This window comes from Leuresthes tenuis, unplaced genomic scaffold, assembly GCF_036924035.1.
Source record: "Leuresthes tenuis unplaced genomic scaffold, fLeuTen1.0.hap1 SCAF_18, whole genome shotgun sequence".
Taxonomy (NCBI): domain Eukaryota; kingdom Metazoa; phylum Chordata; class Actinopteri; order Atheriniformes; family Atherinopsidae; genus Leuresthes; species Leuresthes tenuis.
Window position 1 is genome coordinate 12,319,759 of NW_027325372.1, and position 16,049 is coordinate 12,335,807.

Consider the following 16,049-nt stretch of genomic DNA (forward strand, 5'->3'; position numbering starts at 1 on the left):
CAAGTAGCTATACAATATAAATGTGTGTGCAGTCAGGAAACACGTCAGCTTTATGTAAAAATGTGTTTGTTGTGCAATGAGAAGCTCCTTTTGCAATCTGAGCACATTCATCCTAATCAATAATGTACAGCAACGATGTTCAGTGGATGATTCTCACCAGTTATTTCCTCACTTCTCTCCCCCCCCCCCCCCCCCCCCCCCCTTTTTTTTTTTTTAAAGAGCTTCGGGTGTATTTTAACAACATGCTGTGTCTTAAATCCTTGCAAATGATTGATGCAGATGATTTTATATTTGTTGAACCTACAGTGCCTTTTTTGGGAAACTTCCTGTGCATAGTGTTTTGTTTATTATGATTTCTTCTGTGTCTCTTTTATGATAAAGTTTTATGAAAAAAATAAAAGGTTTAATTACGTTTGCTTCAGAAAACGCTACAAATAAGAGGAGAAACCCTGATAACAACCGCTTTCCCTTTTCTCAGTCCCGTTATAGATGGTTTAGCTGACCAAAGACTCCTCTCAGGCCACTGCTGTTGATGCTCGACTGTTAGCAGATCCGACAGTACCGGTAACAATTTTGTTGCTCGCAAAGTCACAAAAACAAACATTTGACGAAACCAAAACTTTTGTTTAATTCTCAAAATGCCCCCCGAAGTAGCCAAAGTCTCTAGAGTTTCTGTGCAGGGCAACCAGCAAATGTTAGCAATAAAATCTCTTCTATCCAAAGCAGTCAGGATCACGAGTGTCAGACTGTTGTGACTGAAGCTTGACCACATATTGCTCTGCTGTGACGTCGACTGGCTGAGCTCAGCATGCTGTCTTAGAGAGGAGAGCTTCTCCTCACAGTAACTGTGTTGTCAGCTGAGGATATTTCCATTTTTTTTTATGTACCCTTTGTTGAAACCTGCCTGTTTAAGTCCTTCGTGTTATTATTTGAAGACTATTAGTGCCAGGTCTGTTTTCTAATTTGATCAAAAGAGGCATATGCTATTTGAAAACATATATTTCCTAATCAGCTGCTTCAGAATATGCATGTAAGTGCATATCCTTCAACAAATAAAATTCTCAATCAAGCCCCTTGTGTCTGTGTTTTGGTGTTTAAGTCGCGCTGCTCTGAGCAGCTCCTGGTTGAGTAATTGTCGCGGGGAATTCGAAGTAATATTGCGATATGTCAGGACAAAAAACAGCTGGATAGCCATAAAAAAAAAAGGGCACGATAAAGCATTCATGTTGTAGTTTATTTACACCTGCATTCAGTCTATTTACATACAGTACATGCTTTTACATTCCATGAAACAATACAAACATTGCTGGAAAGACTTGAGCTTCCTATTAGGTTTGTTCATTTAGATGAGAGGAGAAAATAAATACTTCAGAAAAGTAAAGATTGTGGCACATTGTGCTATACAAACATGTACATTTTCTGTCCTGCTGAGGGGTGGACGAGAGACGTTTCAGAAGCTTTTTTTTTCCTCACAAAAGTGTCAGTTAACTGGCTTACATGAGGCTGCAGATCTCAGTCTTAACATCTAACTGGTACCATTGGTGGAGAAAAAATAGCTGGTCACAGTCGGTTCAAAGACGAGCGATGAGCTTTAATGGAGTGAAAACACGCATATTCATTTTTTTAACACCTGATATGTAAAGTTGTCGTTGAATAATCAGATTCTGTGCACACCGAGATGCTGACTATCATGAAGGTGAGTGGTCAGTGGTGATCTTCTCAACAGTGAAATCGTGGCTGGTGTTGCTTTTGCCTTGTAAATCTGGGTAGCAAAACGTTACAGGTGTGTAGCTGAGGTTTATTCTTTTAGATGAAGGCTGGCAGCTCGTACCAATCAGTCCTGTCATCTTCTGGATTGTATAAAGCTGAATAACATCAACATAAAAAAATAAATAAAAAAAAAAAGCATTTTGAAAGAGGGTCCCACCAGCTACAACACCTGTTGGTTTACTCGGTGGACATCGCAACCTTATTACACGGGAACTCACTCCCCCATCGGACGCCTAATCTGAGCTCAACCTTCATTTCGATGCCTTTTGTGACTGCATCGTGCAAACGTTTCGCTCTTGTTCACACATTTAAACGTGTGAAAAATTATTAAAAACTGCCTTGCTTTCTGGCTTCACAACTGTAGCATTTCCTTAAAGCAAGGAGTCACAGGCAGACGCACAAGGAGAAAAAACAGTACTAGCCACACTATTCAATTGTTTTCTTGATTCCAATTTTTTTACAATAGGATGCTGACACCAAATGAGTTAGCATATAGCATCTTTATCTGGTTCCTTATTACAGCTGGGAGGGCACAAAGAAGTGGATGTCTGCTTTAATGTAAAAAAACATACACCTATTTGCATAATGAGACACATAATCCTCTAGATGACACCAATGACTGAACCTGAGAGCTACAGTAAGTCTTACGGTGCCTGGTTGAGCAACCTGTAACCCTAACTTCAGCAGCAGCAGCTCTTCTATCTAAAACCAGAAAAATCAAAGAGTCTAACTATTGAATCATTCGATCACTATCTGAAACTCCTCAGAATTCCGCAGTGACTCTCTGCTTCAAAGTAGCCGATATGGTGTATAAGCTGTATAATATGGTGTAGTCTCAGTCATGATAATACATGTAAGCGGTGACAAATACCTCCCACTGAAATAGCCTGAACCTTGGATGTTTACTGTTAAGAATGAAATTTGAACCTTTTTAAATAAAATCTGTCTGTGCCACATGCGACCTGCCACTTCAACACACAATGCCTCCGAGTTCAATCTGTTGAAGTCAGTCTTTGGAAGCCATTTTATTTTGAGCTCAGGGAACCACTTTGGAGTCAAGCATCTTAAAAACAAATCAAAATAAAACCTTAAATCTTGGCATGTTTCATTCTATCTGTGGTAGAAATCTCAATAAGGCACACGTTACACACTCTGTACTTCGTCGTTTTCACTTCATCTCACGACAGTGCTCTGCAGCCTGTCACATGGAACTATATTTACAGTACATTACATCATAATGGGAATGATTAATAGTGCAAGCAGGTCACAAGTACCTTGACATTAGCCTGTCAAATAAAGCTTCCCGTTATGCAAGGTTGTGTACTCAGGAGTTGTGGTTTGGTTTGCACACACTGCAAATGGAGCAGAGCTGAAAAGCTGCTCATCCTCTGTGCTAGTCTCAGGACTCAGCATCTGTCATGTCCACTTTTACACAGCTGACGGGTGTCAAAGTCCCGCTTACAGGGCGGTGCAGTGGCACGCAAAAGTTTGGTGAAACTTTATCTGTAACTGTGAATAGTTCAGGGAGTAAAAGGTCAACTGATTCCACAAGCTATTAAGTCACATTTTAAATTAAACGAATTAGCATTTCCATGTTAAATAGATTCCAAATGACAGAAAAGGAAGAAGGTTTAAAGAAAGCGTGTGGACACCCACCATGGTCACTACCGGAACTGCAGTTTGTTCACACTTTCTCAGAGCAGCTGAGTCTTTTAGCTCTTGTTTGGCAGACTTTGTCACTCTCTTCCTGCTGATAGCTTCTGGTTTAGTGAGGTTCTTGGGCTGACCTGCACATTTTGCTCTTCTGAGGTCTATCCACAGATTTTTGGTGATGTTTAGGTCAGAGGACTGTGAGGCAAAGCCTTCAGCTTGCACTCCTTCAGGTAGATTTTGAGGTGTGAGGTGTGTTTGGGATCATTATCCTATTAATGTGATGTTTGCTTGCCCGTTTTGCTGGTTTTTAATTTGAATCATTCTTCCCCGTACATGTGAAATGTTCCCTGGGCTGAAACATGAGCCCAGAGCACAATCAAGCTGCCTGGAACTGCATCTGGCTTGTTTAGATGTGAAATTTGCAAACTCCTGATGCTGAGTTGTTTTTGTGCAGGACTGTCAGCACAGCAAACACTCCACAGTCAGCTGCATCTTCCTAAAGGTCTTTGCTGTCACACAGGGATGTTGATTAGCCCTGACATTTTTATCTCGAAATCCTACAAGCAGTTTTCTTTGTTTTCCAGACCTCAGCATGACCTCCATCATTCCTAACTTCCTTTTCTCTGTTACATTACAAACTGAGGACCGAGCTACTTAAAACCACTTTGCTCTCATCTAATAGTCCACCTCCACTTTGTGGGCATCAGCTGTTTTAGTTTTCAGAATTCTCTCTGCTGACTTTCAGGGAAAGTATTCTAATTAATGATTAAGCTATTAAATTTGTCACATGTGGCCTTTCCTCAACTTTAACTGCATAAGTAGTATGAATAACAAGCTAATTAAGGTTTTAGACCTTGGTAAAATGCTTTAAGGTTGAAGAGCTCAAATCTCTGGAGGTTTTATCAAAACATTGAAGGAAAAGTTTCACCTTTAGTTTTATTCCGCTTGGAGATCAGTTTTAACTCTACCAACTTAACCAACTCACAGGAACAGAACATTTGACGAGAGGTGCCCAAACTTCCGCATGCTACCGCATGTGTGCACGCCGTTCTCCATCTGTGCTCCACAAGGAGCCATCACACCTGGAGGAAGTGATCAAAAGTTAGCTACTTTGTGTTTTTTTTAACTTACTTGAGATAAGACAAAATGCGAAGTGACTTAAAATTATAAGCATCAACACCAGCCTGCGGTTAAGGGTGCAGCTGGAGCAAGTGTGCGATGAAGAACTTTTGTCCTCTTACCCTCGGCGTGTGTGCAGCGTTGTCCATCAGGCTCTGCCTCAGCAAGCCCGTCACCACCTCGAGTTCCTGCTCGGCCTCTCGTACATTAGGGTCCATCTGGAGAACTTCCTGTAAGTCACTGCTGGCTGACAGGTAATCCTGGGATGTGACAACAGGGGCACAGAAAATCAATATCAGTGGGTAAACATACAAATCAGTCCAATTCAACAAATGCGACAGGGAAGTGTTGGGCACCTGTAAAGCTTTAAAAGCCAGTGCTCGTCTGTAGAAGGCTTTCTTGTTTGCTGGATCCAGCTGCAGCGCAGAGTCACAGTCCTGTTTGGCCTCTGCATAGCGATTCAGTTTCAGGAGACAAATAGCTCTGGAGGGGAGAAAATTTGTCACTTCAAGTACAAATCAACTGAAGTGCCTTGTTTTAGGGCAGCTAAACAGATCTTAAAACCACTCCCAAATAAACCGCTGAGTGCTGGAGCAGAGCTGAAATCATTTTAGTGTAATGGCAGAACTGACCTACATTGACTTCTCAATAAGGAGATTTGCAGGGACCGGTGCAAACACACAAGTTGGGTGTAACAAAGCACTTCTATTTCAGGACAAGTCATAGAAACAAAAGTTACATGTAGATTTTGTTCAGTTCTTGTTGAGGATTGTAATCTGCAGAAGATACTGTAAAAATATTGTCGCTACAAACATACATATGTGATCTAACAACGTGGATTTGATGCCCTCTACTGTTTGTCCGATTATAGTATCACTCAAAGAGATTTCCTACAAGTCCTCCTAAACTCCTAAAGTACTATTTCTTAACATCTGAATTAAACTATCACGTGTAGGCACCGTGTGTCACTGTTGCAGCCACCGTGCAATCTCAGCGTACTAGTTTTCATTTATACCTGTTTGTGTAAAGAGCGCATTCATCGGGTTTAATGGTGAGACATTCACTGTACTTCTTCAGAGCCTCCTGGAAGAGGCCTTTCTTCACCAGATCATTGCCCTCCTTTTTGAGTAAAGTGAAGCGGGCTTCTTTTCTTCTGGCTGTTGACAAAAAAACAAACGACAATCCCATCAATACCCTTAAGAGGGAGCTTCATTTAATGAACCATTAGGTTGCCTCTGAGTTGTTTTTTTTTCCCTTTCTACACTCATCAGGAGCAGTATTTCAAGCCTCTACCATCAGTTCAGCTGACTGTTTTCAGGCTTATCAGTAAAAGCATCAGACCAAAGGGGATGAGTCAACTCCTCTTTAGTTAGCTGCCTGCTGTGCTGAGGAAGCTGCCACATATAATGACTTGTGGAAAACGCATGCGCAGAGGCACTTTCAAACATCCGTAGGCTCATGGATACACACACAGACTATCTTTTGTTTATGGAATAACAAAAACTTGATTCCAAACATGACTCACCACTGTTCATGCTCAGTGGCTCCACAGAATATCAAGATCGCACATGTTATTGAATGCAAAGAGTCTGAGAGTTCCAATCTGAACTCGTGTCTATTACTCAGATTTTTAAGAATCCAAACATGCTTTGAGCATGTTTTCTCTTTGTTGAGTTAAGGATGAGGGAAAACCTCAGTCCCAAAACACATTAGGGCGGAAAGACTGAAGGGATTTGATGTCTGATTACAGTTTGAATCAATGCTTTCCTGAAAATTCTGTCAACAAGAGTCTTTAAAGAGAGTGGGACATACATTTCAAGAATATTTCATCAAACATAATCTAGTCTGCATGTTACAGACATGAGGAAACCCTTAAAAGGTTATTCTTAAAACTACAGTCAAAACAGAAATGGTGGTACAAAAATGGAGTTTAGGTACCAAAACAATAGAAAATACAGAGAGAAGGCTACTTTTTACAGGGGGAAACAGGGAACAGGAACACAGATAGTGTATACAAACTACACATTCTACATTAATATTTCAATACCCTGCTGCAGATCACTGAGATGTTTTTCGGCGACTTAAAATAACATATTTTAGATGTCCTCACATATCTTCAGTGATGCTTACATCAGCCGACTGCGAATAAATAAGCTTTAGCTTCTAATCAGCTTCTCCTTCTGGGCCGACTCATCCAGAATCTGCTGAAATGCGTTCTGATCCATTATTTGTTCTTTCTAAGCAACACTAAGAGCTTGGTTTTACTTTCATATGCACATCACTTGTTTCCTACATGTCTTGAACAACAAACAAATCTATGTCCTTCTGTATTCCTCTGCTCATCTGCAAGCACAGGTCAGCTTAATTTGCAGATTCTCATGCTTGCAAATCAACGGAGGGATACAGAAGGCTATGCTTTTCCATTTTCTGTGTTTTGGGAGTCAACACTGCTTAGGTAGCTGCAGTGTAAGTTCCATATGTTTCTCAGGGCTTCAGTGAACTGAATATTTGAGTTAACTCTTGTTTTATTTAGTAGGATTGCCACAATACTAGAATTTCAAACCCAAAACTGATACCCAGGAAACTACAGTTTGTGGTACTGTTTGTTTATATACTTATCGATAACCCAAGCCTTTCCTTGGTCATCCGCCAAACACTTCCAAACAGCAATCTTCCTCAAACTAAGACTGGTCCTGGAGGCCCTTCAGTGGCAGTACCTGCCATGTTAGGTTAGTTTCAAGCTTGAAACATCAGCGAGCACGAAGCTATAAATTCCAGCTGCTGTTCATGCGTTCACACTGTTAGTGAGGGGACAAGCTGTTAAATTAGTGTACTGATGACCCTGTTATTCTGAGAGAAAAGGAAACAAAGAGCCCCAGTTTGTCTTTTCGAGCTGAAATTTATATAGTTATTGTTAGTTAATACTTAGAGTACTAAGAGTCTTAGAGTAGACTAACTAGACTATAACTATAATAGATGCTGTTTAGATGATTGTCTATCTCGCTGCTTTTAATTGTTACAGACACTGTGTGACTGTGTTACTGTAATGATTATACGTGAGAAATGAATCACATACAGAGAAATATTAATATCTGCTAAGAAAAGTCAGGAAGATGCAGTAATATCACTGTTATAATGGAACTTATATTGTTCTATCAGTTATTTATCTTGAAATTTATTTCTTGTTGTCTGTTCTTAGTAGTTACATACATGTGGAGAAAGAGGGAGATTTTTCCACCCTGTCAACAAACTAAACCACTGCTTAGTAAAGCAAAACATATTATCGCAAAAATGTACCCTTAAGCCGGCTGTGGTAAAGGCTGCGAAGTTAAATCACTTTCCATCTGTTTCCCCAGCAACAGCAGCAGCTATTCTGAGATGTGTTGTCGTACACGCTGTTCTCGTTAAACTGTATAAGCTAGGTGCCTTATCAGTGTAAGATTTGTTATGTGATGAATGCAAATAAAGCAATTTGTTGATCTATGCGAGTGCTTTTGTAGCCATCACCCCAAACTTTCCGTATTTAAATATATTTGCATTCAGGCTCCATGTGAGGTCATCTGGGCTTTGTGAGCAGTCTGAGCCAAGAGGAAACCTGACCTGGATTGTTCCATTACAGCAGCACTACAGTCTGTGTGGATCGGCTTCCCTCTGCATTATTGATAGTCCACCCACACATACACAAACTACAGACAGACACACACACTGTCAGCTTTCAGTACTGTTCAGCATTGACACACCGATTCGAACTGAACGCTGCCATCAGATCCCATCATTCGAAGGCTTCTTTTTAAAGCGCTGCGTGAATTTCATCAGTTCAGTTAGTGATATTTGTTCAAAAGATATTTGAAAATGTTGCCCCGTGTCTTTAATATGCATCCTGTGTGGATGCTGCCGTGGTTCCAGAGAGGGGAATTAAGGGCTGTAACACCCTTACTTTATACAAAGTCAAAACTACCCCTAAACCTAAGAGGAAGTGACATCACTCACCTTCTTCTTGTACGGCCCTGGCAGCTCGCGCCTGTGCCTGCTCGATGCTGATTGGTTTCTCTCTGTGTTGCTGCTGGACAGAGAAAGGGACGACGGGAATCTCTGGCAGCTTCTCCCGCCACTCAGGCCCGTCCTGCTCAATCAGCATCTTCGTGATCCTGTCAGAAGACAAGGAGAGTAGAACAGCACAAGTGTTACCATTAGCTAGACTGATGCTGGGTCCATTGCAGGTTTTCTGTTTTCCACTATGATGGTAAGTGTACCTTAGAGGAAGATGTAGGTGAACAAAATTCCCAAGAAACAAATAAGTGATATCTTCACAGTCTCTCGAAGGCAAGATCAATAAAAGCACAGCGTTTTGTTTCTGAAAGAACATCCAAGCCAACAGCAGATTAAATCAGAAATGAGCAGATGTTCCTCACAGTGGACATTCTGACCTGATAAAGTAACAACTAGGAATGCTACTGATACCGTTACTCCATCGTTGTTCCAGAAAGCCTTAAGATAAAGTGGTTTGGATAAAGTGTACGCACTCCGGCATTACAGGGCAAAGGTCTAATCATCCAAACTATTGTGATAGTGGACCACAGCTAAGTGAGTGTTTTATAAGATGAATCTAGGTCATTCTGTTTTAACTGTCCATCCATCCATTTTTCATACTCGCTTAATCCGGGGGGGGGGAGACACAATCTCTGCTGCCAGTGGGCGAAAGGCGGGCTACATCCCACATAAGTCGCCAGTCCATCACAGGACCAAACAGATACAAACGAGACAAACAGCCATTCACACTCACTCTACGGTCAATTTAGATTCACCAATTTACCTAACATGCATGTTTTTGTATGGTGGGTGGAAGACAGAGTACCCATAGAAAACCCACACAAATGCAAAGGACATGCAAAATGCAAACTGCACACAGTTTGCACAGCAATATGTTGCTGTGAGACAACATATTTAAATTTCTGTTTACGTCATGGGACCTCTTAAAATCGTACGGTCGCATTAATACTTCTATTTAGGCAGGCTTTTAATTAGACAAGGGCTTGGTTTAATGCTATATCTTATGTTTTCTCTTTTCTCCCCTCTGTCTTATCTTTTTATATGTGATATATATCTTTATATGTTCTAAAGATATTTGACAGTTGGTTTAACATGCAGGACGAAATTACTATATGGTAGAACGATTTCAACATGACACTAAATCTGAATTTGGTTGCAAGAAAAATTTAAATGAGTTAATAACTTGTAAAAATGTATGAAGTTGTATGAAGCTCATACAACTTTCATTCAGCACATTGGATGCAGCACTCTCAGCTTCTGTCTAAAATGCTCTGTTTCTGATCCTGTCTTTAAGCCCCGCCCCCTCCTGAAAGGCAGCTTCTGCTGATTGATCGGCTAATTGCTCTAAATAGTGGAGGGCAATACAACTGTCTGAGTAATACATGCCTGGTTCTACACCAGCCACAAGCCAGGAATTGTGCTGATGTGCTACACTGCAATGTCAATAAAGAAAACAATGAACAGCCTGGACTGCAAACAAGACTTTTCAAGCAGTTCAGAAAAAAACATAATAAATATAACTCTTCTGACCCATAACATGCACAATAAAGCAATGCAACGCTGTGACAAGAGAAGAAACCTCGAGGATGAGAGTAAAAGTATATGGATTGCTGGATCACTCGTCTCCATCTAAATAGCGATTGCCTCCCTCTGAGGTGCTGACCAGGACCGGCTGGTTTTAGAAGGAGCGTTAAATCAGCATCTTCGTGTGTTTGGCTAATTAAAAAAAAGACTCTATGTCTTTGACGGCACATTACAAAAACTAAGTATCTCTTCGATCTGATTGGGTCTCTGCTCCTGCTTTTTATAAACAAGAGGTGAGAACAAAGTGTGCTTTTACAGCTCCCTTCCCTCTGTGCCCCATTTCTGCAGCCTGTGGATGAAGCACGGAATTTAGCTCAATAAATTAACTGTTCAGGAACGGAGCATTGTAAAAATATTTAGTCAAGATGTTCAGCTGTTTTTGTCTCTTCAAAGGTCTCCAACAAAAAAAGTATCACATACCAGTTGTTCTGCTGTAACTATTTTTCTCTCAGGAACTCAACACCTCATCTAACCTCCATGTGTGTGTAAGTATGAGCAAAAAGGATACATATTTTCCATTATAGAGAAACAATGAGAGTACATTTATGGTAACATTTTCCTGTTTTAAATCTTAAATACAGGATCTAATTGAAAATTCCTTCTAATTGAACAGGATCGGCTCTATCTGATCCGACTCAGGTGTTTACATAAGGCATATCTATTCCGATCTGATTAAAAGCGGTCCATGTAAATTCAGCTATTGTTTGAAGGATAGGTAGTATCTTGTTTTTGTTCCTCCTGATGATCCGATACAGAAGTGAACACAAGAACCCTTTTCAATTCATTCTGGCCCTGACACTTCCATCTGACTCTGTAGTTTGCAGTGTTTTGATTTGGTGTTCGGCCAACCTGTGGACGCTGTCATGAGCCGCCTGTACGCCGGTGTCGATCTGCAGCACTGTCTTATAATCCACGTAGGCCTTTCTGTAGCGCTCAAGTGACTCATAAGCCATTGCTCTGCGCAGCAGGGGCTTCAAGGAGTAGGGCTGCAGCTCCAAAGCCCTAAGAGGATCAGAGAGATGGGAAGAGAGAGGCTTTACAACTCCACACTGTGTCACAGGTGTAACTGGGCTGTAGCTTTCCATTCATGAACAGGTCCACAAATAAGTTCACAAAAGACTGCTGCATCCTCCTGACCCAGCAACTAAACTTAAACAACAGGTTTTTGCACCCAAAACTGCAGCACAAACTATGTGATTGCTTAACGGTGTGCTGGGCCTCAGACACTGAAGGCAAATTACAAAGCAAGCATCTTTATCACTAGATAAAAATAACAGTCCTTGAAACAGTGATGCATTTTTTTCTGCTTTCGAAATGTCATATTCACTTCAATCCTAAAGATTAGGTGGTCTAACTGATGAGCTCAAATAACAAACTGGGTGCAAACCTGTTATACCACAATCAAGATAGACACGTAACAGCAAACTTAAAGTAACAAACCAGTGATGGACTGAACCTTAGACTATTTCAGAAAGCATGTTAGGAGAATAATGTCAAAATGCATCAAGGTGCATTGCTTATATAATGAAATATTAGGTTCCTTCCCATGCTGCTGCAATATTAAACTACAGGAAATGCCTTTTTAAAAGAGAAACCATCGATTTTGCATATTAAAGTTTAGGGAAAATGTGACATATTGCCTCAGCATTTGCTGCCAGGTTGGACTGTGTGTAACATAGACGACATACACAGAATAGAAAGACTAAAGCTCTGCCTCTGTAGTGCGTTGGTATGTGTCGAGTCCTCCTTTAAAAAAGACAAATATATTTTTTAAAAAACGTGTTGATAAAGAGACAGAGCTGACAGATGTCACTTACTTGGTGCAGTCGTCTATGCAGTCGTTGCTGTTTCCATCCTTCAGGTAACAGGCAGCTCTGTTGGAGTAGAGGATACACAGGTCTTCTGGACTATCAACGCCTGCAAAGGAACAAGCATAGCCACTCATATACACACACTACTAACAATACTGATGATGCTGGACTTTGTGGGCATAGGCTGGGGTTTGTAGGAGAGACGGACATACAACCCAAGCAGCACAATTTCAACTGTCCAGAAATGCTGAAGGGCTAAATGGCAGACAGATAAACTGATGTGGTAACAGTCCCTTTGGCTGAGTCATTTCCTACTTAGTCTTGTAAGACTCCATTGCAGCTTCGTAACCAACAGCAGTCCTGCACACCATAATACAGTGTTGTCAGTGCTTTCATCCAAGTATCCGTTAACTCTGCCATGATAGTAAACGTAATCATTTTATATCCCTCTAAAGTGCTGCAGGGGGGGAAAAAAAGCACTCGCCAATTACAGAGAGTAAAAGTTGGCTGAGTTCTAAAAGGCCACATACACATGACCACCTCCTCTTGTGCCAGCAGTCCTCTGCATTCACAAGTCACCTGTAAGGCCTCATGCTTCAGCCACAGACTCAGGATGCTAGATTTAAAACGAGTGACCAACACTCTTATTGTGTTTGAATGCTGAATAGTAAGAACAGGTTGTATGCTACTCGGGTAAACAGCAAGGTGGCATAATGCAAACATGATTAGCATGAGATGCTGTGGATTATACACACTGTGAGTCCACTCATATGCAATACCCGCAAAACGGCAAACACACAGAAGCTACAATAAGGTTATCTGTCTCTGACACTAGTGACACTATCATAGGCTGGTTTTAAAGATTAGCTATAAATAGTACAGTATGAACAAGATACTTTTCTTCAGAGGATACTTAAATATATCTAAAGAGAAAATATGTTAACTTCTGGATTATATTAGACTGAACAACGTGTTCACATCTCCCCCACCTGCATCTGAACATCCATCAATAGCCTTGGTGTATTTCTCCAAGGCGTCTCCAAACTGGCCGTGTTTAAAGAGGTGGTTCCCTTCATTCTTGAGCCGGGCCAGGTGAGGAGGCAGAGCCCCTGCAGGAGCATCCAGGTAACTCGTGTCCACTGCAGGGCTGCTCTGCTCCTGTTGTCCACCAGCAGGACTGTTTTCTCTCGGAGAGCCGTTGGCCATCACCCCCCTCTCCGGAGCTCTGTGATTCTGGGGTTTTCCTCCCGCTGTTCTCGTTTGGTCCGATCTCGCCGCCCCTCCTCCGCTGGCCGGGGGCTTCTCCTGTGCGTTCCCCATAGCTGCACTCCCTCTGCAGTGCGCTCAAACTCTTCTTCCTTCCCGGCCTTGCCTTCTCTCAGAGCTGCGGCGACATCTGTTCCTGGCTGGGGGATTTCTGCTGGACACGCCTCTAATTTGAGGCGTCAGAGGTGATGTCACTGAGGGGGAAGTGCCACAGCGATGCGGTGCTGCTGCTGCTGCAGTGGACACGAGTGATGGGAAAACCTCAGCTTAGACTGTGATGAAACATACGAGACTTTAGACAGAAATGCGAAAGAACTCACCAAGCATATTTCAAGGCATTTGAATGCATCGTTTAAATACATCCGGGCCTGAATAGTAGAGTATTTGATTAAGACTGACATATTATTTTGGTGCTAATTTATTATTATGTATCTAGTGACATTTATTTCTCTTTTTTTGTTGTCACTCTTTTCAATCTCTCAAACATTAAAACATATGACTGGCCATTATTCTACCATTTTAATCCCCCTTTTAACTCCAATAAAACATGTCACACGTCACAGCACAGAAAATGACGATGGCTACGTTATAGTTAAATTAATTTTGAATCTCACTTGTTTTGCAGGGTGAAAAACATGCCAGTAATGGTAATGAATACCTAGGCCATTTTGGCTTTTATTTGAAGGAATTATTTCACGTTTTGTATTTATATAAGAAGATAAAAAATGTATTTATAAAGTTGAATTACTTTTTCGATGAGAACATGCCGTTTTAAAGATTGTCAGGTACATTTGTAGCCACAGCAGCTTACAGCATATAGACTGGGGGGAACAAATTAAATCTGCCATAAACATCTACAAATCTCTCACCAGGGGGCTATTTCAGAAAGCGTGTTCAGTAAAAACTCAGAGGTAGTCGACGGGAAGTTTTCGGTTGCTATGGTAACACACTCTGTGAAATCAAACCTGCTCGCTGCCAGGTTTGGTTTCAGTAACCCCGAGTTTCTCCTCTTCAAATTAACGTTCAGATTAAATGAGGTAGTCTCACAGACATGGCTTGTCCCTTCCTTCAAAGACCAGTCGACGTCGATGCATAAATTACCTGCATGAATCTCCGTCGGTAGAAGGTGGCAGTTTTCTGGGTAATATTGGCGATGACGCTAAATACGTTTCTATGGCAACCGTGTGTCGGGGTATCAGAGATGTTATTCTTGTAGACAAATGCTTTGTCTTGCCTTGTTCACTAAAACAGTGAAAAAACTCTTTATTTTCATATCAATATCTCCTGGACTTGATTAACTCAGTGCTAACAAGACAAATGTTGAAACTTTAACCAATGAAAAACTGCACCAGTACCATCTTAAAGTTTCTAAAAGAGTGCATGCAGTAAAATGTACAAGGACTGATAAAGTTGTGTTCCTATAGTCATCTAGAAATGATTTTTTATTTAAGTAAGTCATTGAAAAAAAGAAGTGATAAAAAAAAACAGCCAATGTGTATGAAAAATGTTTTTTATTAAACCAAAACTTTGATGAAACAGCCTTCGAAAAAAAAAAATCAGGCCACTGATGATGTTAAAAATGACAAAGTGAAATCTGAAGCCAGGCCTCAATGTCTGTTTATTTACATGGTTAAACACTACAAAAATGCTTAATGATAACAAAAGTCAACTCTGCATCTCTCCTCCTCTTCATCGGGCATCAAAAACAACCACTGTAATCAAAGAGTCAAGGAAAGGTACAGGCTTTGCAGCTCAGATCAGATCTTTGATTTATGACAAGATTAAAAAAACAGCACAAACAGATAAAAAAAAGGATACATCTCTTTGTTCTCTTCTTGTACATGATCCTGTAGCCACACTCTCTGCATCTGATGGGATCGCGGGCCTTTATTTCATTTTCAGTGTGACATTCTGCAAGAAAAGACAAATATTTGGGTCACACAATTCAGTTTGGCCTGAGCAGGAAAGAGTACATCAAAATGCGGTAACAGTTGGCTGTACAGTAGTTTTACTCAGTTTTAGTAGTCAGTTTCATTCAGTCATCAAAACTTTTTTTTAAAAATGTAAAAACTCTGTAATGTTGAAACTCTAATCCTCATCCTTAACAATTTTTTTAAATATAAAAAGCCTGCAGCTAAAAAAGTTAAACAATCTAATAAATAAAAGCCTTTCTCACTTTACTTTGCTGTATTTTGAAGATTAAATAGATTTACGAATAGTTATTCTAATGGATAAGTTGTACTAAAGCATTAATAATGCATTCGGTGAAGAGGAAAAGATGAGTATTTAAAGCTGCCTCTGAGCAGGTTTGGCAAAAGTAGGTGGTAACACATGAATATACCTCCACATATGTAGATCATAGGCTGCTGCTTGGGTGGCTGTAGATCTTTCTGTGCATCCATTTTATCCTACAAAACGCACAGAAGATGAAAACATCATCACATTTCATCTGTGTCATTAGAGCATGCTAACAGAAACAGCATGGTGCTGCCACCAGGACCGTACTAAACCAACACAATCGGCGCGTGCAGTGAACAACAAAGGTGTTTACTAAATGTGGGTAAAGCTGTACAATAGAGCAAACATGAATACAATATTAATCGGGAAAGGATATTTATAAAACATCTCACCGTTTAACTACGATAGCTGTTAGCTGTTTACTCCTCTTTTCATATTCCACACGGCTGCCTGTCTGCACATGCGTACAACTTGCCTCCACCTCACAGTAAGACGGTTTCTGATTGGCCAGAACAAACTCCAGCAAAGTCTTTACCACAGTTACAATACTGTGAACAT

The 16,049-nt window shown here is 40.8% G+C and overlaps 2 protein-coding genes across 2 annotated transcripts; both read right to left on the reverse strand.

Annotated features, from left to right (window-relative positions):
* Nucleotides 1-1,215: 1,215 nt before the first annotated feature.
* spag1a (sperm associated antigen 1a) lies at nt 1,216-13,411 on the reverse strand. Its single transcript, XM_072370551.1, has 8 exons — nt 12,977-13,411; nt 11,994-12,093; nt 11,026-11,178; nt 8,533-8,690; nt 5,558-5,699; nt 4,899-5,025; nt 4,665-4,802; nt 1,216-4,505 (listed from the first exon to the last, which is right to left on the reverse strand). Exons 1-8 carry the CDS (start codon nt 13,305-13,307, stop codon nt 4,500-4,502), a joined length of 1,155 nt encoding a protein of 384 aa, XP_072226652.1. The 5' UTR covers nt 13,308-13,411; the 3' UTR covers nt 1,216-4,499.
* Nucleotides 13,412-14,747: 1,336 nt separating this feature from the next.
* polr2k (RNA polymerase II, I and III subunit K) lies at nt 14,748-15,967 on the reverse strand. Its single transcript, XM_072370362.1, has 4 exons — nt 15,884-15,967; nt 15,595-15,661; nt 15,072-15,164; nt 14,748-14,965 (listed from the first exon to the last, which is right to left on the reverse strand). Exons 2-4 carry the CDS (start codon nt 15,653-15,655, stop codon nt 14,943-14,945), a joined length of 177 nt encoding a protein of 58 aa, XP_072226463.1. The 5' UTR covers nt 15,656-15,661; nt 15,884-15,967; the 3' UTR covers nt 14,748-14,942.
* Nucleotides 15,968-16,049: the final 82 nt, after the last annotated feature.